Source organism: Sebastes fasciatus, chromosome 4 (genome assembly GCF_043250625.1).
Source record: "Sebastes fasciatus isolate fSebFas1 chromosome 4, fSebFas1.pri, whole genome shotgun sequence".
Classification (NCBI taxonomy): Eukaryota; Metazoa; Chordata; class Actinopteri; order Perciformes; family Sebastidae; genus Sebastes; species Sebastes fasciatus.
In genome coordinates, this window is record NC_133798.1 from 22,495,894 (window position 1) to 22,521,549 (window position 25,656).

Consider the following 25,656-nt stretch of genomic DNA (forward strand, 5'->3'; position numbering starts at 1 on the left):
ATTCTGAAAAATGTGAGATAAAACAAAGTCGGAAAAATGTTCGAAAACAAAGTCTTAAAATGTCCGAAAAAAAATTCTGTAAAATAGCAAAAAAAGAATTCTGTAAAATGTTTGAAAAAAAATCGGAAAAATGTGAGATTAAACAAAGTCCGAAAAATGTAAAAAAAAAAAAAAAGTCTGAAAAATGTAAAAAAAAAAAAAGTCTGAAAAATTTCGGAAAAAAGAAAGATGTGCAAAAAAAATTCAGAAAAATAATTCTGTAAAATATCTGAAAAATAATTCAGAAAAATGTCTGAAAACAAATTCTGAAAAATTTTCAAAAAATGTCGGGAAAAAAGTTCTGAAAAATGTCCGAAACAATTCTGAAAAATATCGGAAAAAAATTCTGTAAAATGTCTGAAAAAAAAATCTGAAAATGTTTAAAAAAAAAAGGCCTGAAAAATGTTTAAAAAAAAAGTCTGAAAAATGTGAGATAAAACAAAGTCTGAAAAATATCGGAAACAAATCTGAAAAATGTCCAAAAAAAGAAGTCTGTAAAATGTCTGAAAAAAAAATCTGAAAAATGTGAGATAAAACAAAGTCTGAAAAATGTCCAAAAAAAAGAAGTCTGTAAAATGTCTGAAAAAAAATTCTGAAAAATGTTCAAAAAAAAAGTCTGAAAAATATTCGAAAAAAAGTATGAAAAAAAAGTATGAAAAAAAAATCTGAAAATGTCCAAAAAACAATTCCGTAAAATAGCAAAAAAAAAAGATTGTGTAAAATGTCTGGAAAAAAAAAGCTGAAATATGTTCAAAAAAAGTCTGAAAAAATGTAAAAAAAAATAATTCTGAAAAATGTCCAGAAAAAAAGTCAGAAAACAAATCTGGAAAATGTAAAAAAAAAATAAGAATTCTGAAAATTGTTTGAAAAAAAAGTCTGAAAAAAGTCTGAAATGTTTGAAAAAGAATTCTGGAAAATATCGAAAAAAACATTCTGGAAAATGTCTGAAAAAAAAGTTTGGAAATTTTTTCAGACTTTTTTCTGAACAAATTTCTAGACATTTTTTTCAGACATTTCCAGAATTGTTCTGGCAAAAAATAAAATTTTGAAAAATTCTGAAATATATTCAAAAAATGTCAAAACAAATCTGGAAGGTGTTAAAAAAAAAAAAAGAATTCTGAAAATTGTTTGAAAATTTTTTTTCAGACTTTTATTTTCGAAAATATTTTAGACTTTTTTTTCTTTCATTCTTCAGACTTTCTTTTTCAGACATTTTTCAGAATTTCTTTTACAGACATTTTTCAAACTTTTTTTCTCAGATATTTTTCATTGATTGACTGATCTTACAAAAACAAGCACAAATCTCACAGGAATTAATTAGAGGTCTGAGACGTACGTGGTTCTACTGGTGTAGCTGAAAACAACGATCTGGAGATAAGTGGGCCAGGGTAGATATACTGCAGAGAAGAAGACCTGATGAATGGCAGGCGTGTGTGAGCTGAGGCAGGTGATGAGCTGAATGCCCGCAGGTGAGTAAGCTGGGGCCCAGGTAGACACACACACACACACACACACACACACACACACACACATACACACACACACACAAACAAACTATACACAAATAATGGAGACAAGAGGAGAGGGGAATAGGAATCACAAGGGCACAGCCATGGCCGTGACAGGTACACTCTCTGCATTTTGTCACCTATGGGAATCAATATATTGAACTACAACACCTTCAACAACCACTTCAAACAATCAGATAGACAATTCTTTCTTGACAAAACACTTGAATAGTCCTGTGAAAAGGTTCTGAATTTAAAATAATCAGTATGAACTATGTATAAAAATGTAATCAAGAATAATATTGCTTTCGAAATATATAGGCCTGAGGCAGTAACTGTCTGCCACATGAATCAGTGACCCACTTTAAAGTTTTGTCAGATCTGCAGTTGCTCTTACGGCAGCAAAACTCAACTTTGATGAAGAGGTCAACCAATCAAATGTGAGGCTTTTCCTTAAAGGGGTGTACAAGTAAACCTCTGCATCCTAACAAGGAATACCTATCACCTCTCTTGGGTCTAATCACGCAGGTTCTGGGGAAGCAGATTGCTAAGGATGACGCATGGGGGGGGTTGAGACCACTAACAAAGACATGCTCCTCAGTGACAAGAGCACAGAGCCTAAATATGGCCACCTTTCATTAAGTCTCATCTCCAAGAATAGGGGGCCGACTGTGCTCTTGTAGGTATGAATAATGGAAGCAGCCTCCTGGAGCTCATTTCCAGAGAGTGATCGTCATGCTAAAGTATGGCCTAATGATCACACAGATAAAGTGAGAGGCTGGCATTCATGATTAATGCCCTCAGGTCTGTTTCCAGAGTTACACAGCTTCCGCTGTCAGATCCTCTGACGGCTCTGTTCACTGAGCACACAGCCCTCAGGTGCTCGCAGGAAATAAGACACTATGAATCGCTGGAGTCAGAGGATGTATTGTTGACATTTGTCACTGTGCACACAGCTAGCTGTAATATCAGAGGTATAATTCTGAATACAATAACAATTCACATAATATTCAAGTGACATATGGTTTACTGCAAATATATAACAAGTCCAGAACAAAATGTGGTCTAATATTAGAGTGCTAAACCTTATAGCTGCAGATTTAATCTATATTCTAAGGAGAGATTCATACTTACAACTAATATTTTGGTTTTCACATATGTAAACAAGACATTACCTCTATTTACACTGTATACACATGTTGGAGGCTTACAATTTATCACTTGATATGCTCACAAGTTGTCTGTTTCTTTTGTCTGCATGCTTTATTAATGACACTTTTGTTGTTGTTTTTTTTGCATAGCTTTACTTTTCACATTTTGTTTTTATTTTCCTGACACAAATCATTACTTTTACATCTACTATTGGTCTTACTCCAGATGTCTTTGTTACGCCCAGTAGGTGGCATCATTGTGAAAGAAACACAAAATATCACTGGAAAGCTACTCCTCTGACCAAAGTTTAATTCTTCCACAATAACATTACGTGTCACTAGCTAATGCAATGCAATGATCTCAACGGCTCAACAGGGTGGGATTGTACATATCCACTTTCAACAGAGGTCCAACACTGCCATAAAAGCTATAATGTTTACACATGGATTATGAGCATGTCAAATGCCTATGATATGATGTTAAGAGTCACCATGGTGCCTCACACTTCAGATTTACCTGCAGGTAATGTACAGTAACATTCTGGCTGTGAAGAGTCATTGGGTTATGCAAACCACGTTACATATTACAGTCTGGCCTCCTGACACATCAGAGTCAAGATCTGCCTCTTTGGTATCTCTTTCAATGAAGGACATGGTTTACACTTAGATTTCTGACAGCGCTCCTTATTTGTCTGTGTGAGCGACCCATCCATCAGTTCATCCCAGAAGTAAGTCTGCTGGTATCCTATGATCCCATAACGCCGTCGCTGGTCCACCACAGAATTGATCCCATCACACCAGCTGTGACTCTGTTATACGAGATGCTTCAGACTGAACTGTAACGGTTGACTGGAAGCCATGTCATTTCACTCTCTATCAATGACAAATCTACAAAGGACTCAGGTCATATTTCAGTGAGACATGGCTGAAATATTTACTGTCACCCGCCTGGAGAGAGACTCCATACAGACGAGTGACCCCGAGCGTGCTTTAAATGTTTTCTCTCATCTCATCTTGTGCCAGTAAATCACAGGTTGTCATTGAACAGAAACATAACGCTGTACAGTAGAATCGGAGAGTTGCTGTATGTCTATGATCAAATAAGGACTTGAGATGTATAAAGTCAACAGTGTGACTGTTGACAGCTACATATTAAGCTTTTTGCTCTTAATGCCAGTAACTCTAACACCTTTTACTTCAGTAATACATGCTAGTACATGCTAAATTTAATTATATTTAAGAGGGGAACGTTAGCTCAATAGACTAAAATCTAGTATAATCTAGTATAGTACTGTGGATAATGTGTATTACATGACATGCATCCTGCTGTCTGTGTGTATTTATTTACTCAAAATGTAAAGATGAAATCACAAAAATATGAATTTCTATGTAGATCAAAGCACTGAAACTTTGTGCAGTTTTTTCATATTGTTTCTTGTGAAGAACTTGAAGGGCCAATCCACCAATTTTACACACAAACGTCGGTATACTCATCATAAGGAGGAGTTCTACTCAGTCTGGGAAAACAGTGGTTTTAAGCTTTGTCATTTCTACTTATTTTTTATAGTATAAATATAAATAAATGAATATTTTTACTACAATTCATAGAACAAATACAAATAAATAATAATAATATAGTCTAAATAAATAAATAAATAAATAATATTTTCTCTGTATCTTTATTGTATATTCCATTTTCTTTGTCAATAAAGTTGAAAAAAAGTCTGAAAAATTAACCCGACAGGGTTGCCTCTGCTTGTTGCTGCGGCTCAGAGACTACAGTTTTTTAACAGAGAGTCTTAGTTACAAACTGGGGTCATGGAGTTTGAAAGACGTGGGTGTTGATCAGACAGGGAGGGTCCAATGAATGGATGTTACTGGTTGCATTATGGGAAATGTAAGATCCAGAGGTTTAGGAGCATGAAGCTGTTACTTTATTGTGACCATTCCCTTTGTTATGTGTCCCTTGTGAGTCACCCAACTTTATGGAAGTGCAAAACTAAATGGCTCTTTAAATCCCTCATACTTTAATATGCAGTTCTACACAGTGTTCTTATACTGAACATTAAGTAATTCTGTAATGGCGTAAATGCTGAAGCACAAACAGGCTTATAGATTTCAGACTGACCCACTTGTTGATTAGGACTCCTTTCTTAGCATCAGTGTGTAATTGGCCTACATTGTGTCGCTGCCAAAAATGTATTTAGTTCAGGTCAAGTTATCCCTCCAATCTCTTTCAGCCTAACTGGACCCAAACAACGGTTCTGTTGTGAGACTAAATTATTGCCCAGTGGCTGGGGGAAAAACCATTAGGAGTGCACTACCACAATTAGTGCTCACTGATGTTCAGAGAATTCATAATGTATTTATTGTCAAGGGCCACTTTGTTTACCTTTTATAGCCTTATTGTGGTTTGACGGGAACATTTCAATTGGCCCGGGGGCGTGACGCCCCCGGGCCAATTGTTATGTGTGTTTGAACAGAACATTCAAGGTTGTCTTGTGAGATGTGCTAAAAGACGTCTTTGGTGGTCATCTTTTCAAACATCTAGACTAATATATGGTAATAATCACACCTGTACATAGAGATCGCAGTTAACGAGAACATTTTATAATGTGATTGCCCAAAAACAGGGCTGCCCAAAGTGGTCAGATGTTTCTAGCAAAAAAAAAATATCAATAAAAGTTTTTAATATAAATCAGTTTCTTTTTTTCTGTTTTCTTTTTTTTGGGAGGCCCTTTAAATATGTAGGATCACTAATGAATTGTTTCATAATCTGAGCATGGCGGGCAGAGTGACAATTGTGCAAGAAGTCAGTTTGGCGTGAATGAGGTAAGAAAAAAATGGAGGCAGAGATAGTGGCACACGGACAAAAGGCATTTCAATCAAACGAGGTTGGGATCCTATAGTACCATTTTGCATCTTAAATACAATTCATTACAATAGGTGTTTGCTTTTGTCCCGTGACCCACCATTAAGTTTCAGTTTAGGCCTTCCAAGTGAAGAAGTTTGGGCACCGCTGCCCTAAAAGAATTAAAGGCTAAATGGTGCTGTCATTTTTACATTGTGATGGAGTCATTGTTTTTATTTACTTTTTAAAAACTCACAAAGAAAAACAATCACGTTCATTAATTTATTAAACAAAATTTCAATTTACATTACATACAATACATACAAGTGAACAGAAAAAGATGCATGTGTGTGTTTAAAACAGTGTTTGCTCTTTTTTTTAATGAGCTAAAATACAAGTAACAGTGAAATTAAGACATTTGGCTGATATTTATGTATATTTACACCATACATACACTAGGACCTAACAACTGCTTTCAAAAATTCAACTGTGAAATGTCTTTTATAATTAAAATATCTATATACAGTCTTTATGTATGCATAAGATGAAATGCAATTATTGCCCCATTAGACACGAGTAATTGACAGTAATTAAAATTATCCTGTGTTAACTACAGTTAACAGTTAGCTCTGTGTAGTGTACAGGCTCCAGGCAAATTATTCTGATGTGGCAAATGAAGAGGTTAATGGTAAACTGTGATTACACAGCCATTGCTGTATGTTAAGCAGAACAACATGTAAACATTTGGCTATCTGCTACCATCTCATTCATCTGTCAGTGCTTTCAACAACACACCTCTTGTAAATTCACACATGCAGCCTGCACAATAAAAAGAAGAGAATCTAACTGTCAATACTCGGATGTTAAACAACAGCTGAGGGACTTTTAAGACTGCAGTTGTAAGAGGAAGCTGCCTACTGTACATTCTTGTGGACGTGGTGCTAACATTGGCTTCTCAGTTCCTGTCAACAATAATCAGTTATATCTTCTTATGCCAGAAAACGCTAGTTCGAATTTAGAAATGGCAGAACGCTATCTAACACATAGCAGATGATCTGCTGGTGTTGTGGGTCACCAACACACGCAAAGTTGCCTTGACCAATTAAAATGCTGCATACACAGCAGTCACTCAAACAGATAATGTGAGATGACTCTTTATGACAAGTAACAGCTGCAAAGTGTGCGTCATAAAGGTCCAGAGTCACTGTTTTGAAACCGGAACATCGTTGACCGACCGGCACACTTGTTGCTCTCAGGAAGTGCTGCTTCTCTTTCTGCTCCTCGGCCTCCTCTTCAGGATTTCTTCCTCTTGGTCACTTTCACAATCCCTCTGAAACAATCCAAATGTTTGAGATGAGAAACAGCTGTGAAATTGTTTGTGTGGTGACAAGTGATGACAGTTGTAGGAGTCCACAAAATGTAAATATTATTTTATTGTTTTTATAAAAAAAAGAAAGAAAAGCAGGGTCCATGAATAACTAGCTGCAAAATACCAGTTTAACCATGTAGCCTTATGTGAAGAGTCCAATGCAGCACGGTTCAGATAGTAGCTACTGCATTATTACTGCAAATGGTTACTCTTAAAGGGACTGTTTGTAACTTTGTAAGCGTATAAATGTACCGGGTCGGGACACATGCGCGCTCGCTCGCATATGCGCGCTCGCATATGCGCGCTCGCGTGTGGCTGTACTCTCTCCTCCTCTGCCTGCCTGCCTTCACTCAGAGCGGGCGCGCATTCTCGCGTACTCGCTCCACCTCTAGACGTGAACGCGCGCTCATTCCACACTGCAGAAGAGTTAGTTTAGCTCTGAGAATATCTAGTGAATGTCAGTGGACGTTTGTGCAGAAATAAATGCTGCAGCTCCTGCAGACCAACAGAGGTTTCCCGTGTCTTGTGAAGTGACGGGGCCTCGCAGCGAGTTACTTTATCGTCTCGTTACCGACCGGGTGCCGGTGTCTCCCTGCTCATTCCAGCTGCGGGCGGAGAGAGCAGGGAGACACGCTGCAGAGCCCCGCTACCTCAGCCTGCGCTGAGGCAAGAAAAGCCAACTCTAGTATCAGCGGTTATTCATGGAGAGACCTTCGTCTGGTCAGCTAACATTACTGCCAAGCAGCTGAAATATAGAGTGATATTGTGGTTTTAGCTGACGTGTGTCCCCTCACTGTTTTGAGCGATGCTCGTTCATGTCTACTTTCGTTGATTTCACGGCCACAGGTGTCGCTGTTAAGAAGCATTTCTGAAAGTTACAAATAGTCCCTTTAAAGAAATTGTTGAATATTTTAGGAAATACACATATTTGATTTCTTGCTGAGCGTTGGTTGAGAACACTGATACTTCATGTTTGTACAATACGGTAAATATGAAGCTACAACCAGCAGCTTAGTTTAGCACAAAAGAAAACGGGGGAAAGAGCTAACCTGGGATTGTCTTAAGTTAACAAAATCCACTTACCAGAACCTTCAAAGCTCACAAGTTGACACCTTATTTTTTGTTTGTTTAATCCGTGCAAAAATTTTAGTGTAAAACTTAGAACTAGAATTACCGCCTTGTGGTTGTATGCCTCCGCCAACCGGTCAAGTTGCAGTTTACATCCATGTCTGTCCAAAATGTCACAATTTTATTCTATTAGATATTTGTTTGAAAATTTTATAATTAGCATATCAATTCTAGAGTTATGGGGAGTCCAGGTGAATGTGTCCAGGTGTTCCTGAGATATCACGTTCACAATAATGGGACAGATGTGAGATCACAGTGACCTTTGACCTTTTACTACCAAAATCTACTCAGTTCATCCTTGAGTCCAAGTGGACGTTTGTGAAAAATTTTAGATGTTGCGTTCACGAGAATAGTATGAATGGATGGACGGACAGACGGACAACCCAAAATCATGCTTCCTGCAGTCTCCATTGGTTACCTAGCAACCTCACATTGACAACAAAACTCCGGGAAGTCACTGCTCCTGGAAATCTTGGACAGTCTTTAAGGCTAAGCTAAGCTAACAGACTGTAGCTTCATATTTACCACGCAGACATGAGAGCTGTATCAATCTTCTCATCTAACTCTCAGCAACAAAGTGTATATGCAAAATTCCCAACTGTCCAGACTGAGCCATTACTGTTAGCTTTACAACAGTTATTTCTTACCTCGTCCGGCTGAGGTAGCTTGTTGCCCTTCTTCATGATCCGCGTTAAGTGATTGCACAGAGCCACAATTCTGAATGACATCTGTTGAACAAATAAAAAGCAAAGAGAGTGAGTCCTGAAAGCTATCAAGAGCAACATTTTTTATAATACATGAACCAACTGTACTAAAAATGCTTTTATTTACCTTCCACCTGCGTCTTGCGTACTGTCTCTTAAAGTTATCCAAGTTGACCACGGACAACCTCTTCACCATGGCCTGTCTGGGATTCAGAGGCTGCAGAGACACAATGAGTGGATGAAATAACAGAGGAAGTATCTTTTATGTTAATGTCAAATGTTCAAGCAGGTTCAAAAACGTTATGCATTATGTACGGGTCTAATTTTTACACTGTAATCTGAGGTACAACAGGAAGTATAGGGAAATCTCAGATCAAAAGGATTTGTAAACGGGCAACATAATAAATGGTGAACATTTATTTCAGTGTTTAAACAACAGTGGTGTCGGTGTGCACATCAGAGGCCATAAAGTGTGAGGCGTGAACAGGAATATCTGTTGAGACGCCAAAAACACTGATAGTGAGGTGACACATAAACACACGTGATCTTATCACAGATGTTGTTTTTCCTGTTGGCTCATAAAACATCTCCAAGAAAGAAATAAAAAAATAAATAAGTAAATTCAATCTTTAGTAAAAGTGCACATTTGAATCAATGAAAAATAATCTAAAAAACAACAACAACAAAAACACAAACAACATATTTAGGACAACACATGCAATTTTACAAATGATAATCTTTGTGAAAAAAATATACACATCAATATACAGTCCTAAAAATAAAATGGAATGAAAAAATAAATCAATTAAAAAAATGTGAACTTCTTCCATTGAAAAGAGCTGCTGTTTGAGCCTTCTGGCCATGACACAGTAAAACTCACAACTAATATTTATCTTCATTATCTTGTCCAAATAAAAAGCTACCAAACCCGCTCAATACAACGAGACCATAATTGTCTGCAAATATCACTTACATTTTAGAATAATTACTATTATTGTGCCATAATTATACTTCAAAACCCCAATTTGTCGTTTTTATACTTTTTTTTACGGCTTAAATAAACATGATGTAACACTGAGCTTTGGAGGTGCTGGTACGCAGTTTCTTTTTTTTTTAACATTCGGACAGAGCCAGGCTAGCTGTTTCCCCCTGTTTCCAGTCTTTGTGCTAAGCTAAGCTTACTATCTCCTGTTTGTAGCTTCAAGAAAGTGGTATCCATCTTCTCACCAAACTCAGAAAGAATGCAGATAAGCCAATTTCCGATTCCTACTATCGTACTACATGGTTCACACAAGAAAATAAAAATTTGAAATAAAGAAAATATAAAGACTATAGAGACTATACATTCAAAAGTTTGTGCTACATTCAAACAGCTTGATTTTCAAAAACACGTTTAGATTTTCAAGGTGCGTCTTTATTTGTTAGCCTGACTCTGTGAGTGGCTGTTGGGCCTCGGGGCACAGTTCCCTCCTGCAAGACGGATGCAGCAGCTCCTTCAGCGCCTGCCTCACGTCCGTATTCAGACTGCTGCTGTTGTTGCTGCTGCCGTTGGCTCCTTCTGGATGCAGAGAGCTCATCATCTCCTGCAGCCACTTCAGCTCAGAGTTCAGCTCCTCTCTCAGAGCGTCCAGCTTACTCTGCCTCTGGCTGTACTTCCCACTGATGCTCTCCAGACTGGCATCTACAGACTTAATGTCCTCCTGCAGCAGCCTCCTCGTGGCCTCCACTTTACGGAACTCGTAGCGGACCTGTGACAGCTGCTTCCTCGCAGTCTCGCTCTCCTCCTTGTACCAGCTCTCTTTATCGTTGTAGATGGAGAGCAGCGCTTCTATATCACCCTGCAGAGTGTGGCGGGCTCCTGCCACCTCTGACAGCCCCGTCTCCATCAGACTGACGTCCTCCACCACGTGGGCAAAACGCTCAAAGTTGGCATATGTGTTGTTCTGGGGCATGCTGGAGTGGGACTGGATGGTGTACTCCATTAGACGTTTCGTCTTCAACTGCTCCGCTTTCTCAGGGGCAACGCTATCCTCTTCCATGTGGCCGCAGGACTTCAGACAGAAGGGTGGAGGGAGGACACACTGAGTGAGTGAGAGGCTGTCTCATTGTTGCATCTTGAATACACACAGCGGTGAATATCCCAGCAGATGTGGCACTGCAGGGTTAGTGTGTGACCCTACAGCGAAAGCCATGGCAGGTAAGAGCGCCACAAAAAAACAGCAGACATTCCTGTTCAGGGTGTTATGTTTCCTGGTTTCATGCTTGTAACCGAACAGGACGGAGACTCCACAGCAAAACACCATTCGCATGCATCTCAGCGGCCAATGTTGGAGTAGATTTCCTCATTATTACAGGTTGTTAAATGTCCATGCCATTAAAAACACAATTAGTTCTTCAGTTCGATCACTTGAATTTCTAGGCAAAGTTTCAGACTGCAAAAGACGGCTGTACAAGATGTGTGTAGTAGGGATGCAAAACCAAAACGAACCTTTCATTGATGTACAAACTGAACTGTGGGCTTGTTGAACCGTTGCACAACTATTAAATACAGGCTTGCTAATTATCTGATGAGGTACCAACGACATAAAAGAGGCAATTATTTGAACAAAGGCCTACTTGACCATTATGTAACCTGCCTCATCTCATGTATAAAATTGGTGTTATGGCTTCATAGAGAAATATCTCTCATTACTATAAATAAATCTATTTATTTTGATATTTTGGAGTTCAAACACATTGGAAATGGTTATGTTTTTCTTCTCCCTAATGTGCAAAACAAACCGAACCGAAACAGTGACCCAAAAACCGCAATACGAACCGAACCGTGGGTTTGTTGAACCTTTGCACAACTAGTGTGTAGATAAGTGTGTTGATAGGGGAAGGGTGAAAAAAAATAATGGTGCAGCGATGGAAACAGTATACAGTAACTGTGATAAAGTATGTTTTCAACATATATAAAGTTAACGGGTGTGAACTTTTTGAGCATGAAGTCAAATTTTTTTTCCGCACATTTAAAGATGGATTGTGCGCTCTAATAAGAAACAAACCTGTTACCCGTATGTTACCTTTGACATTAACTGTTAAATGTTGTTTTCACATGTAGCAGGAGGAGGTGGGGCTGACAGTAGTTATTGAGGGAACAAAAACATGCTATAATACGCATAAATCAAGTGCATACCTTAATCCAGTGATGGTTGAGGGCGTCTTGTATGGTCATCCGTTTTCTAAAATGATGAGAGAAAGAAAATGCAGCTGAGTAAATACACCCGAACAACTCCGAGCGTGGTGAGCAGTCACGCCTTAGGATGTGTAAATCTCTCAGGAATACATTCAGACTGGTTTTACTTTCACAGGAATATTTGGTTTCCTGGAGGTGCATTTAAATGGAAACACATGTTAAGAAACAAGATTAAGATCACATGGTACACAGAAAGACATATAGTGCTTTGCTTGGGATTAGCTTGCAGTATAACTAATGTTTATTTAGCTTATTTTATTAAGTGTATCACATTGTGTCCAAAAAACTAAATCCTTGCTCTAGATTTCTGTGGACTGGCTGGCCTTTCATTCATTTGGGTCATGTCTGCATGTGCTTAGGATTTATTGCAGTGAAACCTCTAATACTAGGCTTTGTATTGACCTTTGACCTTCAGCTGTTTGTCAGTGCTTTTACCTCGTGTCCTTCTCCAGGAGCTTTCTGATGAAGCTCTTGGCTAGCTCGCTTGTATTGCTGAAGAGCTCTTCGTCAAACTCGTAGTCCATCGCCGAGATGTTTCCCAGGGTTTCCTGCTTCGTGTCGCCGAGGAAAGGTGACGCGCCGCTCAAACTGAAACAACATTCACACACTCACTTAAAAATCGTCCTTGATAATCTCTTTAGGTACGTTAAGCTTCCATATTCATAATCACGAATCATCTCAACTTACAGTATATAAGTGATGACTCCAATGCTCCTGTGAAAAAAAACAGCACAAGGTTAATCCAAAGTTATGCGCTGCAGCCTGGTGTATGGAAGGCAGCAGAGTCAGAGGTAATTAAAAGCTCTTACCACATGTCTGCCTCCAATCCCAGTTGCTCATAGTTGACTATCTCTGGAGCTGAAAATAGACAGCAAACACTCGTGCATCACAAACACCAAGCCTCCTCTTAAAATGTCCTTCACTGCAAACACATCTCATATAAAATACACTTACCAACAAATTCAGGGGTTCCAAAAATGTTTTTGAAATCAACCCCGGCTTCTATTTTGTGCGCGAGTCCAAAGTCTATGAGTTTGATGCGGGGTAGATGAACATTCCTGTCCAGCAGCATTATGTTTTCAGGCTGAAGTGCAAAAAAAACAAACAGCAGATTTGTCAGCAGATTTCTACTAATACCAAGATTGGGCAATTCACAAACAACACTGAGTAAAACAATTACCTGGTTAAAGCTGCCTTTTGCGTAAGCATTAAAGAAAAACATTGTTACAGTCATTCTTGTCAGTGTAAAATATTAAAATATTGAAGGTAAAGTTCAACATCTTGGAAATTTTACTGATTCACTTTACTGTAGCTTAGCAGGAAGACTGGAAACAGTATCAAATAGTTAGCCTGCCTCTGTCCAAAGGGAACTAAACATTTGGCACCTCTAAAGTTAACTAATTAACAGATTGTGTCTCGTTTATTCGCCCTACAAAAGCACTAGTGTAAAAAAGACAAATCTGCATTTACGGGTGTTATGTGCCGGACTATTTCTTGGCCAGGACCACTACAGGAAGTTAGTGGTTCTGACAAAGAAATAGCTGGGAAATTATGGAGGACTAAAGCTACTATAATCTAAAAAAAATAGTTAATAAATAAATAAATAACTGACTCAATAAATAAATAAATAAATGAATAAAATAATAAAGAAAGAACTTGTATAAATAAAGGCCTCAATTATCAAATAAACATGCATGTTGATTTGAAAATAAATAAGTATGCACAAAAATAGAAATAAATAAAATGTATTTTTTTATTTGAATAAATAGGGAAATTAAAAAACATAAATAAATGTAAACAGAAAATAATTAATTCTAAAAATAAATGGATATGAAAATAAGTGATTTGTAAAAATAAATATTTTTTCTGTGCATATTTATTTATTATAAAATTATCTACACATTTATTTGATATTTGTATTTCTACATTTCTTTATTTATTTCTTTATTTATTATAATGTCAGCTTAAGTCCTCCATAGTTAATAGTTCAGCACACAACTTGTCACTTTCACACATTGTATTTTTATATGGCTTGAACAACAAGACACAACTTGTTAATTCATGAGTTTAGTGTAGCAACTGTGTTGCTCTGGATTCCTATAAATCAATATAAAGGTCACAAGTAACATCCGCGCTGACTGGACAGACAGTTTTAACATTTTCCTCAACTGACTATTAACCTTCTGATTTCACAGAAAATGCTCAACACAAATGAGCGCACAGATCTGTCATTGTGAGGTGAAGGTCACAGCCTCGGACAGGTCTGAATCGAGCCCTTCACTGCGTGTTCTTTTTCCTTAATTGCCAAACGAGGAGCATTAAGAGTGAAGAGGAGCTGCAGCTTCCGAAAAAACAGGACAGTGACTATCAGCAGCGTGGGCGACACTGCTCTCTGAAAGTGAGGAGATAACCTTGTGGTGTCTGTATCTGAGCGACTGGACCTCAGCCACAGACAACAGGAAGGATGTGTGATTCAGAATAGCGAGACAGTAAACACCTGCTATATATATGTGACATTAATTCCCGCTTGAACCTTGCACGAACGGACAGTTCAGTAGCTGTGGAGGTAAAGAACATCGTCGTCATCACGAGACAAATATAGATTTACATAATATGCACAGATGGAGCGGGTTGTACCTTCAGATCAAAATGTGCGATCCTCTTGGAGTGGAGGTACAGGACTCCGTCTAGGATCTGTTTGATAAACCGAGTGGCCTCCTCTTCACTGAGAGACTCCTTCTGAGCTAAGAAATCGAACAGCTCTCCTCCAGACACCCTGTAACACACACACACACACACACACTCAGAGACACATCCTGTGGGCTCAGATAATCTGGAGTTCTCTTGAACGTTATCTAAAGTGAGTTCTCAGGATGCACTGGTTCAGGATGCCTTAGATATGTTTGTTTGTGGTAACAATCTGCCCTACTTATGTCTCACTGTAGCTCTCAACCTTTTCATAATAAAATACGTGAAAAGCTGCTGAAAGGTGGTGTAAAGTGTCCTTTGACCAGCTGGCAGCCCATAAACATGATGTCCTTTTATATTCATACAAAGAAAACCTAACAGACTGAATGACGCACAGTGTCTCGTCCTGCATCTAACAGGAACTGTTCTGCAGTTTACCCCTTTGCTTTGATTGGACTGAGCTTTCTTTTCGTCCTAATTGTCTCCTCTATGTTGCCAGGCACTCGCTGGACCCAAACGGGGGCCATCTGAGGCCTCTTTTCAACACAAGCTTTTAATAACTCTGCGAGAGACGTTTGGTTCTTTCTGGCATACGTGATCTTGGCAAAAAGGTTTTCAGCAAACACAGCAGTCAACAAAATGAACTCACAGATCGAAACATGGACAAAAAAAGATTCTGATTCTGTACGGATGTTGTGATGCATTGTTGACTCACAGTTCGAGGATGAGCACCACGTCTGTGCGGTTCTCGTACACGTCATGTAGCGCTACGATGTTGTTGTGCTGGATCTGCTGCAGGATGTCCACTTCCCTCTCAATCTCCTCTCTCCTTACGCCACGTCTGCTGGCCCGACTCTGGCGCTTCTTGATGAACTTGGCTGCATATTCGACGTCCGTGCTCTTTTCTATACAGCGTTTGACGATTGCAAACTGCCCACTGCAGACACAAAAGAAAAAAAGAAGACATTACAGAGTGTACTATAGGTAACATTTTTCAAGATAGAAAATCAATTTATAATGAACAATTAACAACAGGATGTTGACAGGGAGGAAGTTGTGTGTCAAAACCAGCTGAAATATTGAGGTATAGTCCATCACTTCCTGTTTCCCGGAAGACAGAGAACAATCAGACAGACCAGCAGTGTGGGACAGAGCTGCTGTCCTCCCACTCCAGCAACCTTCCTGCCAAATTTCTCGCCATCCTCGAGAGATCAGTCCACTGAAAAAATCCCCAAAACTCGAAATATTTCCCAACAGAGGTGTGGTTTAGAGACCATCTCGCTGTGGATTATTGTTTCACGTTTCACTGTGCTCTTGTGTTGCAACGCTACAGCCTGTGGATATGTGATTATGACACCTAGTTAATATGTTTACATCCTGAGCTACACTGACCCCTAAATGACCCCTTAAAGACAGGGCTGACTCCACCAGTAAACTACTAAACATTATTGTCTCTCTCCCCTGACATAACTACACAGTCATTTCACTCATAATTGACCCACTGACAGACTGAACGAGAAGCATTGTCGCCCAGTTAAATATATGAGGTGAGTCTCCACGGCTTTATTATCAGACCAGCACTTGTAATCTCAGTCTGCTGCCACTCCTGCTGCTGTGGGCTGACTGACCTGCCCACTCTGTACATTCAGACACTGAAAACAAGCCTCTCAGTCACTGATCTCTCCTCAGTAACAGGCCACAGAAAGACACGAGGGCGGAAGTGGTGGCAGAGCTGGCCAAAAAGTTTCTGAGTGGGGAAGATGAACTTTATCTTTCCCACAAGACAGAAGAGGAATATTCAGTCAAATATGCATGCAGTAGTGATTGTATAAAATAAATATGAATAGGATAGTTCGGGTGTTTTGAAGTGCAGTTGTATGAGGTACTTGTCCATAGTCGGTGTATTACCTACAGTAGATGACGGTCAGCATGCCCCGAGGTTTGGAGAAACACACAGGAGTTCCAGCAAGGAAGCAAAGTAATGTACTGCTGTGGACGGGGCTGCCAGCAAAACGTATTTTAGGCACCTAAAAGAAAGGCCCACCTAAAAAAGTCAACATCAGTTTAAGTGTACGCTATATCTAGAATATTTTTAGAATAGTTTTACCCTTTTACCTCGCTGTGAGACAGCTATATAGTCTATGTTTCCGACGAGGAACTGAAGCCGTTATCCATGCTCTAGACAAAGCAACCAGACTGCATTGAAAAAAACAGTAATTTTACCTCACAGAACACGGGAGTTGCTGGTCTACCGCTGCCTCGATCTGTTAGTTTGTTTGAGTTATTGTGTGACTTTGGTTAGTTCGGATTCACCATAGTTACACAACAGCACAAACAAACTACTTTATCGAGGCAGCGGTAGACCAGCAACGTCCATGTTCAGCGACGTCAAATTACAGATTTTTTCAACAGAGTCTGGTGGATTTCATGAGAGCATTGATGGATACTATGGTTTCAGTTCCCCGTCGGAAAGGGCTGTCTGACTGCAAGGTAAAGCGGTGAAAATATTCTAAATATAGTGTACACTTAAACTGGTTTTTTTTTAGGTGGGCCTTTCTTTTAGGTGGCTAAAATTTGCTTTGCTTCTATGCAGTAACTCCTGTCTGCTTCTCCAATCTGGGGGTGTGCTGACCATCATCGATTGTAATACACTGACTATGGATGAGTACCTCATACAAGCCCACTCCAAAACACCTGGACTATCCCTTTAATGCCGGTGGACACAATAATTTACTGTATCCCTTTGCAAATTATTCAATGCAACAGAGATGCGTTTGTATTTTTAGACATTGTGAAAGAACACCCAGAGAGAGGACACAGATAATGACTGGCACGCATATGTTTTGGACATAACTGTCCACACAGAGATTCCAGGGTGGCTGTGAGAGGCTGTCCAGTCTGTGTCCACTATCATCACGGTGTCTACAGTGGGCTAAGAATAGCCCGGCCCACAGGCTCCTTCTCCACCTGCTACATCTCTGCTGCCGCTGCTTGGGGAGAAGGAAAAAGCCTGCTGAGCTTGAGCTGCAGGATAAAGGCTGTCCAAAAACATATGGACACACACTGTGCTCCTGCTACACTCATTTCACACAGCAGTTTCCACACAGACAAAGCTCCAGCTCATCACTAAACAAATACATGGATTAAATACAAAAGTAAAATTAACCTTTCCTTAAGCGCATTAGTCTGAGACGGTAGAGACAGTTTGCTCTTTTTGAGGCACACTCTGTCCTGTGCAGTTCTACAACCACATCTGGGAGCTGTTCCTGAAAACTTGTTTTTAAAGTTGCCTTGCTCAAACAATTACTGAGGTGTACTTTCACCACGCAAGCCAAGATCTTCAATGACTATTACACAGGATGTACAAAATGTTTGCTAGAAGAAGAACGTCCTTTATATGCAATCGAGAACAGCAACACTGCAAACTATGGCCTCAAATACCTAAATCAACATTTATTTGACCCATAAAAAAATAGAAAAAATAGATTATAAGCGCCACAAACATACGGTAGTATTAGTTGCATTGCCCAGGTGTTTCAAATAAAAAGGTTATCTTAATATAGCTTCCAGGTTCTAGAGAGGTATGTGTATGAGCTCTTACCATCTGGCGGACGATACAGAGTCCCCAAATGCAAACTGAACCGTTTGAAAAAATTGTTTGTGCCCAACTCGATCAAAATTTTAAATTTCAAAAAATGTTTCTTGAGGCTGTAGGGTTGTGCAATAGAGTCATGGTGTTCTTATTCTTGTTTTTTTATCTCTTATTTATGCTGTTTTATATAGGTTGTGGTAATGTGCAATATATGTTGTTTGTGGTTTACATTGTTATGTGTTTCTCCGTTTACATGTGGATTGTTGTTGTTGTTGTTGTTTGTGTTTTTATTGTTTTTAATGTTTCTATTTATTGATGCTGCTGTGGAGGCAGCTGATGATGTGCAGCACTGAGTCCAAGACAAATTTCCCCAAGGGGACAATAAAGCGTATCGTATTGTATCATATCGTATCATATACTTTCTAACCACAAAGCCTCAGGGAGTTATTATTAAGCTTATAAACTTCATATAGGGGCAACAAAAACACTGACAAGATCAGATGTCGGTGTGAACATGACCCAACAGAAAATGCAGGAGAGAAGGAGGAGGTGTATGTCGTAACAATGGTCTTCACAGAGTTGCACACATGCCGCAAAGGAATAATAAAAACACGGCGGGTGAGGCGCAGAAGCAGAGGAACAGCGAGGAATCTGAAATGCTCCCTCTATCTGTTCTATTCACAGGACATTTCCACCCCTGAGACATCCCTGAAAGGCTGACCCTGTTCGAGATGACTACGGTAATGTGTGAACTGAGGAGAGGAGGGAGGGGTGGCTCGCTCAATGAATTCCACTTGCAAAACCAAACATAAAGCACATGACAGTGTCCTTGATTTGCCTGTTAAACAAGACTGAACACAATGACCCCTCGTGGTGTTTGCTGTAGCCCAAAGGCGAGAAAGTACACAACACAACTGTCAGTGCAAGGGCTTTACTGTAGCGTTGTTACGAGGTGCAGAGTAGCAGCGGTGAGAGCGGTGATGTTGGGAGTGGTATTCCACAACGGGCCAGGCGTGCCGGCTGTCTTAGCTCTAAGCCGGCCAGTGGGGCTGAAAGCACCATCTCCCCGCAGAGTTTCCACTTCCAACAGCTGAAGGTCATTATCTTCAGCCAAGGTTGGAGGAATGCTCGGACGAAGTGGCGCCGGCCCAATATTTAAACACATTTCTCAACTGAACCTCTGGGGCGGCGTGACACAGACAGCCAGATTCATAATTGACCAAGCCCTGTCCCTAACCACCCCTACCATCTGTGATCTCCAACGTGAAGGAGAAGCAGCTCAAACTTCTAAAATATGACTCATCATTGCAGAAAGTGTAATTTCTGTTGTATTATCTAGTGTAACAAACCCTTCATCTGCTATTATCATGACAACATTTATGCCCATGAAGAGCTCAGGGTGCTCTAGATTCCCACTTGTTTTGAAGTGGTCCGATGTCAACTATGTATCTGTGGAGCAGTAGGGCTGCTGACGGTAATGGAGTGACCTCTGTGTCAAAACGGGAATTCTGGGAATGTCGAAGAGGTCAACGTGGAGTTCCCTCAGCCAGGCTGCACTGAATAAACACATTTTTCACCCCCTCAGCAGCAGGAATGTCTGTTCCTCGGAGCTGACTACACGCATCCTCGCCCAGCTCCTTGTACATGCATGCCTGCTGTCCGTGCTATAGATACATCATGCACAGTAAATCCCTCTGGAGAAACTCTAGCACTTTACTGCGTTCATCAGCAGCACCTGTCTGCCTCGCGACTATCAGGTCTTTTCACTTCAACACATCTGAAGGCTGCGGCCTTACTGTAAGTGTGCATCGCTGCCCTCCCTGCATCCTCTCCGTAGTCAACAAACTTCCGCAAAACATTTCTCCTCCTCATTTCCTTCTGCAAGAATGTGGCTAGCATTTCTTCAAATTACAAAAACCGCAGTACCCAGAGACAAATTGTGAAACACTTCCCATGTCAAGTGTGGTGTGAAGTGACCTTTTCAGTGTTCCTGCGTTCAGTTGGACATTTGAGTAATTCAATAACAATCACGATACGATATCATATCGATTCTTGGGACAGCGACACGATATATGCGGATATCACAAAGTCTGCCACCATACGATTTTGATTCGATTCAATTCAGGAGCCTGCGATCGTTATGAGACGATATCATATGCTCATTTAACACAATCAGTTACGGTTCTATTAACTCACAAAAAGCAACTGAAACATAATTTGACAATTTTAGTACTGGGCTCTGTAGGGAGGAGGTGCGCTTGGACAGAAAATGTGACACAGACGTACCATGGGAATTTCAAAATAAAGATGACGATATGCTCGATGTTTTCACTTTGCATCGATGATATTGGATCGTTGATCAATGAATCGATATATCAATCCAGATCGATGTATCGTTACACCCGTACTACCATGTACGCAATATCTATACTAACATGCTGATGTTTACCATGTTCTCCATCTTTGTTTAGCATGTTAGTATGCTGCCATCAGCTAATGAGCACTACAGACAAAGTAATGTTAAGGCTGACGGGAATGTCATATATAACATATACATGTAGTTTTACAGGTATTTGGTATTCAAATCAAAATATTTTAATTCTAAATATTAACATTTTGACCACCTGATAGTGGCGCTATATGAAAAGTTAAGGCAGCGCCAAAAATATTACAATTCCTCCTGAGGTCGACATTTTGAACAAATTTCATAGCAATCCATCCAATAGTTGTCGAGACACTTCACTAAAAATGACAATGTTCAACCTCGTGGTTGCACTAGAGGAAACGTCAGAGGATCACCAAAGTCAGTAGGATTCATCCTCTGGGGAATCTGAATATCCAGCCTGTTCTCATTCCCAGGACGTCAAATACCAACACTTTGTCACGGCCGTCGGCATTCGATACCGCCACACTAGGCACCCTTTAGTGGAGGTAGGAGACACGTTGGGCTTTCCATTAACTACAATGTAAACCTATTCGCGGCAACAGTATACAAACCGGGAATGTATGCCAGGACTGTGGTGACATAGTTTAAAGAGCGAAAGAGACCGCTGTTTGTGTCCCGTGTGTTACGTTTCGCTTTCACTTTACAATCATTTGTCCCGTGTTCATTACGCCCAGTCAAATTTTCACTGTACAAACATAGTCATTTTAAGCCCAACCATATTGTTTTTATCTAAACCTAACTATAGTGGTTTTGTTGCCTAATCCTAAACAAGTGTTTTTGTTTAATTTACAACATTAAGCACGTGTTTATGGCGACCGAAAAGTGACGCCAAGGGGTCTGTCAAAGCATCAGTGTGTGATGAGTTGGACATGTTGGAAAATATCTGTACAAAATTGAATGGCAATCCATCCAATAGTTGTTGAGACCGACATCGCCATCTTTAAAGCTGTACTGCTAGCGAGAGTAGCTAAAAACAGCAAAGCCCATGAGTTTCTGTTCTAACCAATGTGAAACCTGTAGAGGATGTAAGTGCAGTATTTGCAATTTCAAAATAGGAAGTTTACAAGCCTTTTGTTTTTGTTCAGGCATGAACAAAGACAATGGCACTTCCCATCCAGAATATTGCATCCTGTGAATTTTTGCCATTGCTCGATGATGACTAACAAAGAAGATGTTTTTTCACTCATGGCCGCCACAGTATCAGCAGGTGGTAGTAAAGGTAAAAAAGTCCTTGGGTGTTATGACCCAACATGGGCAACGTGTTGTTGACAGGTAGAGTTCACATAATCCCCCATCTGCCCTGACGGTCACTTGTAAAACAGCTCACCACCACCACAGCCTCACCAGTCTGTTGGGAGGGCCGGTGGCAGCTGTGGGCTCACACTGTGACACTTCCTACTGTGTGTCATCATCAGTGTCATCGCTCAGATGGTAAGACAGGTCAGTAAATGCCTCACATTTCAAGGAAAGGATTGTTTTACAGATTGGTTTACCAGAAACTCCGATCAGTAGTGGAAAGAAACATTGCGTACAACTGCGTGGGGCCCTGTGACATTATAATGTGTGAGTAGGTGGACAGTGTGATTAATCAACCTTCCCGTAGCGAATGGCTCAACAGTTCCACAGAGGATCTTAACACAGATCTACACAGAGATCAGTTTTTGGCAGCTCTCTCATCAAGTTTCCTCACCCTCTCGGGAGGACGATTGAGTAACAGTTCCATTGGGGCGTCTGGTGGAGAGGTCTGAACCCATGAGGCTCTCACAAACCGTGGGTGGGGTGGGCTGCAGTCCTCCTCAACTCACTATAAAGTTGTCACAACAAGACTACAAGCAAAAAAAAATCCAGCTGCTGAATTGGTGATAACATTCTCAGAAATGTTCTGTGACTGAAAAAGCTCTTCTTGTTTTCGGTTGTGGCTTTTAACCACATCAGCTTTCTACCTCCCATGACAGTGATGAACACGTACGAAGCTCCGCTCTCAGCAGTGTCGTCTTATCAGGCAACATGTTTCCAGCTCAACCTCAACTCAGTGATATTGTCAGCCTTTAAACAACACATTACCACGCCTTTCATTTACTGGTATTACTCTCAAATAAAGCACTCTTTATCAACCCTTTATAAACGCTTTAGAAGGATCTTTTAAAGATTAGTTCAAATCCATTAATAATAATAATAATAATCTTTAATTAATCATGAGGACACCTACAATGTTGGAAAATAATCTGCAATTATAAATCGTGATAACTCATTTAGAGCTGTAAATAGGGGTGTCGCGATAAACTGGTATTGACGATAACCGTCATATTTAAATATGAAATATTGATATCATGTTAATAATACACATATGATCATATCGTGTAAATAATCCAGCGTCTTTTAAATCATTTTATATATACAGTTATGGTTACAGACTCTCTCCACCTCCCTATTCTCATATTTTGAGTGTCACATGTTTGTCAAAAAAGAGACAAAAATGCACAATAAAGAAAATAAAGATGAATTTGACTGATAGCATTATTCTTATTTGTTCTCATATTTCCTATAGATATCACGATAATATTGTTATCGTGAATTCTTTAGGTCACAATAATCGTGTAGTGAAAATCTGATATTGTGACATCCCTAGCTGCAACGATTAATCGATTAGTTGTCAACTATTAAATTAATCACCAACTATTTTGATAATCGATTCTATCAAATCGGTTTCTTTACTCCTATGACAGTAAACATTTTATGGACCAAACAAGAGAAATCAAGAGAAAGACTATAATACATTTAGTTTATAATTGTTCATAAATTGTTAGTAAATGCATTTAGGTTCATTTGTTGTGCAGCTCTTTCCCACAAAGTAAGAAAGTTGTTCTTATTAATGGCTTATAACTGACCCATAAAGCATTAGTGCGTGATTTATTAACCAGCAACATATAAAGGGTATTTGGAAATGGCACACATTATCATTTAAGCAAATTGCCTGTTTATCTAATAATAATTAGGACCCCTCTTATTTGATTTGTCTATTTATTTGACTATCGGTCGTTTTGGTCTTAGTCGACTAAGATTTCTTCAGTTGATTAGTCATTTTTTATGCTTTTTTTTCATGCTGAATGACTTATTTCCAAGAAACTTATGAACACATCTCTGGTGAACACAAGATTTAAAGTGGTGCTTTTGTGTAATTCTTTGTGGAGAAACTCCACACATCAACTCATTTATTAGACGACAAAATTAAGAGTTTTAGTCCACTAAGAATTTCTTTGTTCGATGACAGCCCCACTAATAATATTCAATCTTTTCATTCGCAGATGAATTTGAATATTTCATGAGGCAAATATATGAGGAATCTCAATGTAAAACACAATTAAAGCTGGACACAAAACTCTTCATCTACAGGCGTATAAATGCAGCTGGAGCGCACTTCCACAGCAGGTCTTCGTTTTATCCTGTCAGGGGTGTGTCAAAGAAGCTGTGCAGCTAATGACCAGCAAACACCGGGACATAGTGTGTATCCTGACTAAAAGTGAAAGGTCAGAGGTCAAGTCACTTTCTTTTCACAGCCTCTCTCTATCTGTTAGCAAGCGGTGCACATGCCAAAGTCGCCCTTCCACACATGTGTAGTGGATTTGTAGCTTCCTCAATCCTCACTGCCAACTTCCTTTAATCCATTTCCCCATAGGACACAGTTTCCTCGCTGTCTGGCTCGACCCTTCATCACATTGATCCACCCAGAATCAGCTTTTGCAAAAGCAGTAAATCAAATTTTATCCTCTTTCCTGGTTCGGACATATCGTGTCCACGCAGAGCTTGTTTTCTTAGAGAGCATTTACCTTTAAACTTTATCTCTGGTAGTAAACTTCAACCTACTTCTTACACAGCGACACTCCCCAGTTCAAGCTTAAACAGGCCAGCTGTTTGCATACCTACGTACACACCGGGACCACTAGGTCAAGAGGTATGCAGTGGAGAGATGAATCACACATTGAGTCACACTAAGTGAAGAAGATCATTTTCTATGGGGTGTAATTAAACATCTCCTACTGTACTCACCTTCCTAGTTCTTCTCCAATTACATAGAAATCCTCCACTTGCTGTTGCTTGAATACCGCCATGCCAGGTGTCTTCATTGATGTAGTTTAGCCCCTCGATGTGCACCACTGAAGCCCGTCTATCCAGCCGTCTCCTTCCCTTTCACCACAAGTCCAACCCTGCTGATTCAAAGAGGTGTTCCTGTTGATTTCTGACTGGAGAGATGAATATGTTTACATGTCCCAGCTTGCTCTATAGCATTCCTTCAGAGTTGGATCTACTTTCACCTGCCTGTTCAGAAAGCTTAAACACTATGAGACCAGCAAAGGAAATACACTCAGTCTGTCTTTCATTTGTCTTAATACTGATTATTGGCTTTAAAAACTTAACAAGCACAACCCATACAGCTGTGCCAAGCTGGGCAGTGTAACAGTGGTTAGTTATTGTGATTATAGCAGGATTAAAAGAAAAGAGCATTTTGGGTAATTAGGGCAGGATATGTGAAATTTGCTCTTATTGTGAAACATTTGGTCTGGCAAACCGGCTCACATTGGCAGCAACATGTGCTTTGTAAGTATTAAGAATAACAATTTTTACTGCTATGAATTAAACTTTAAAAGCAGAATAGTAATTAATTGAACACTATAAGAGTGAACACTTATGTACATACAAAAATGACAAAAACTGAAATAGCACTTCCTATCTGATAAGTTGCATGTCACACTTCCTCCACAAACTGACCTGATGTCGTATCTTCTGTCACAGCTGATGATAAACTTGCATCGGTTCCCACGTCTCCTACAGCTGCTCTGCTCTCCTCATAGTTCAGACACAAAACTGCTCCTTAAGCGTCTCTGTTGTTTTCTGTCACTTCTGGCAGCACCATCAGGCTTTTGTGTCTGCACAAGTCCCTCCC

At 39.8% G+C, this 25,656-nt stretch overlaps 1 protein-coding gene across 5 annotated transcripts; it reads right to left on the reverse strand.

Moving 5' to 3' along the window:
- Nucleotides 1-5,817: 5,817 nt before the first annotated feature.
- Nucleotides 5,818-25,647, reverse strand: dapk2b (death-associated protein kinase 2b). 5 transcript variants are annotated; one of them, XM_074632876.1, is made up of 12 exons: nucleotides 25,482-25,642; nucleotides 24,762-24,919; nucleotides 15,392-15,613; nucleotides 14,626-14,764; nucleotides 12,943-13,072; nucleotides 12,798-12,846; nucleotides 12,676-12,702; nucleotides 12,424-12,576; nucleotides 11,929-11,974; nucleotides 8,878-8,967; nucleotides 8,694-8,774; nucleotides 5,818-6,879 (listed from the first exon to the last, which is right to left on the reverse strand). In XM_074632876.1, exons 2-12 carry the CDS (start codon nucleotides 24,836-24,838, stop codon nucleotides 6,802-6,804), a joined length of 1,092 nt encoding a protein of 363 aa, XP_074488977.1. In that variant the 5' UTR covers nucleotides 24,839-24,919; nucleotides 25,482-25,642; the 3' UTR covers nucleotides 5,818-6,801. The 5 variants fall into 5 exon arrangements, with proteins under 5 accessions (XP_074488977.1, XP_074488978.1, XP_074488974.1 ...); XM_074632877.1 differs by having other exon boundaries at nucleotides 24,762-24,922; nucleotides 25,482-25,635; XM_074632873.1 differs by lacking the exons at nucleotides 5,818-6,879; nucleotides 8,694-8,774; nucleotides 8,878-8,967 and adding an exon at nucleotides 9,153-10,801 and having other exon boundaries at nucleotides 24,762-24,922; nucleotides 25,482-25,647.
- Between the last annotated feature and the right edge of the window lie 9 nt (nucleotides 25,648-25,656).

Bases quoted from the DNA above. Each gene is read 5' to 3' on its own strand.
- dapk2b (XM_074632873.1), bottom strand. From the start codon at position 24,838: ATGAAGACACCTGGCATGGCGGTATTCAAGCAACAGCAAGTGGAGGAT. The intron at 14,765-15,391 runs GTGAGTCAACAA...TGTGTGTTACAG, and splicing joins GTGGTGCTCATCCTCGAACT to GGTGTCTGGAGGAGAGCTGT. The intron at 12,703-12,797 runs GTAAGAGCTTTT...TTTTTTTCACAG, and splicing joins GGATTGGAGGCAGACATGTG to GAGCATTGGAGTCATCACTT.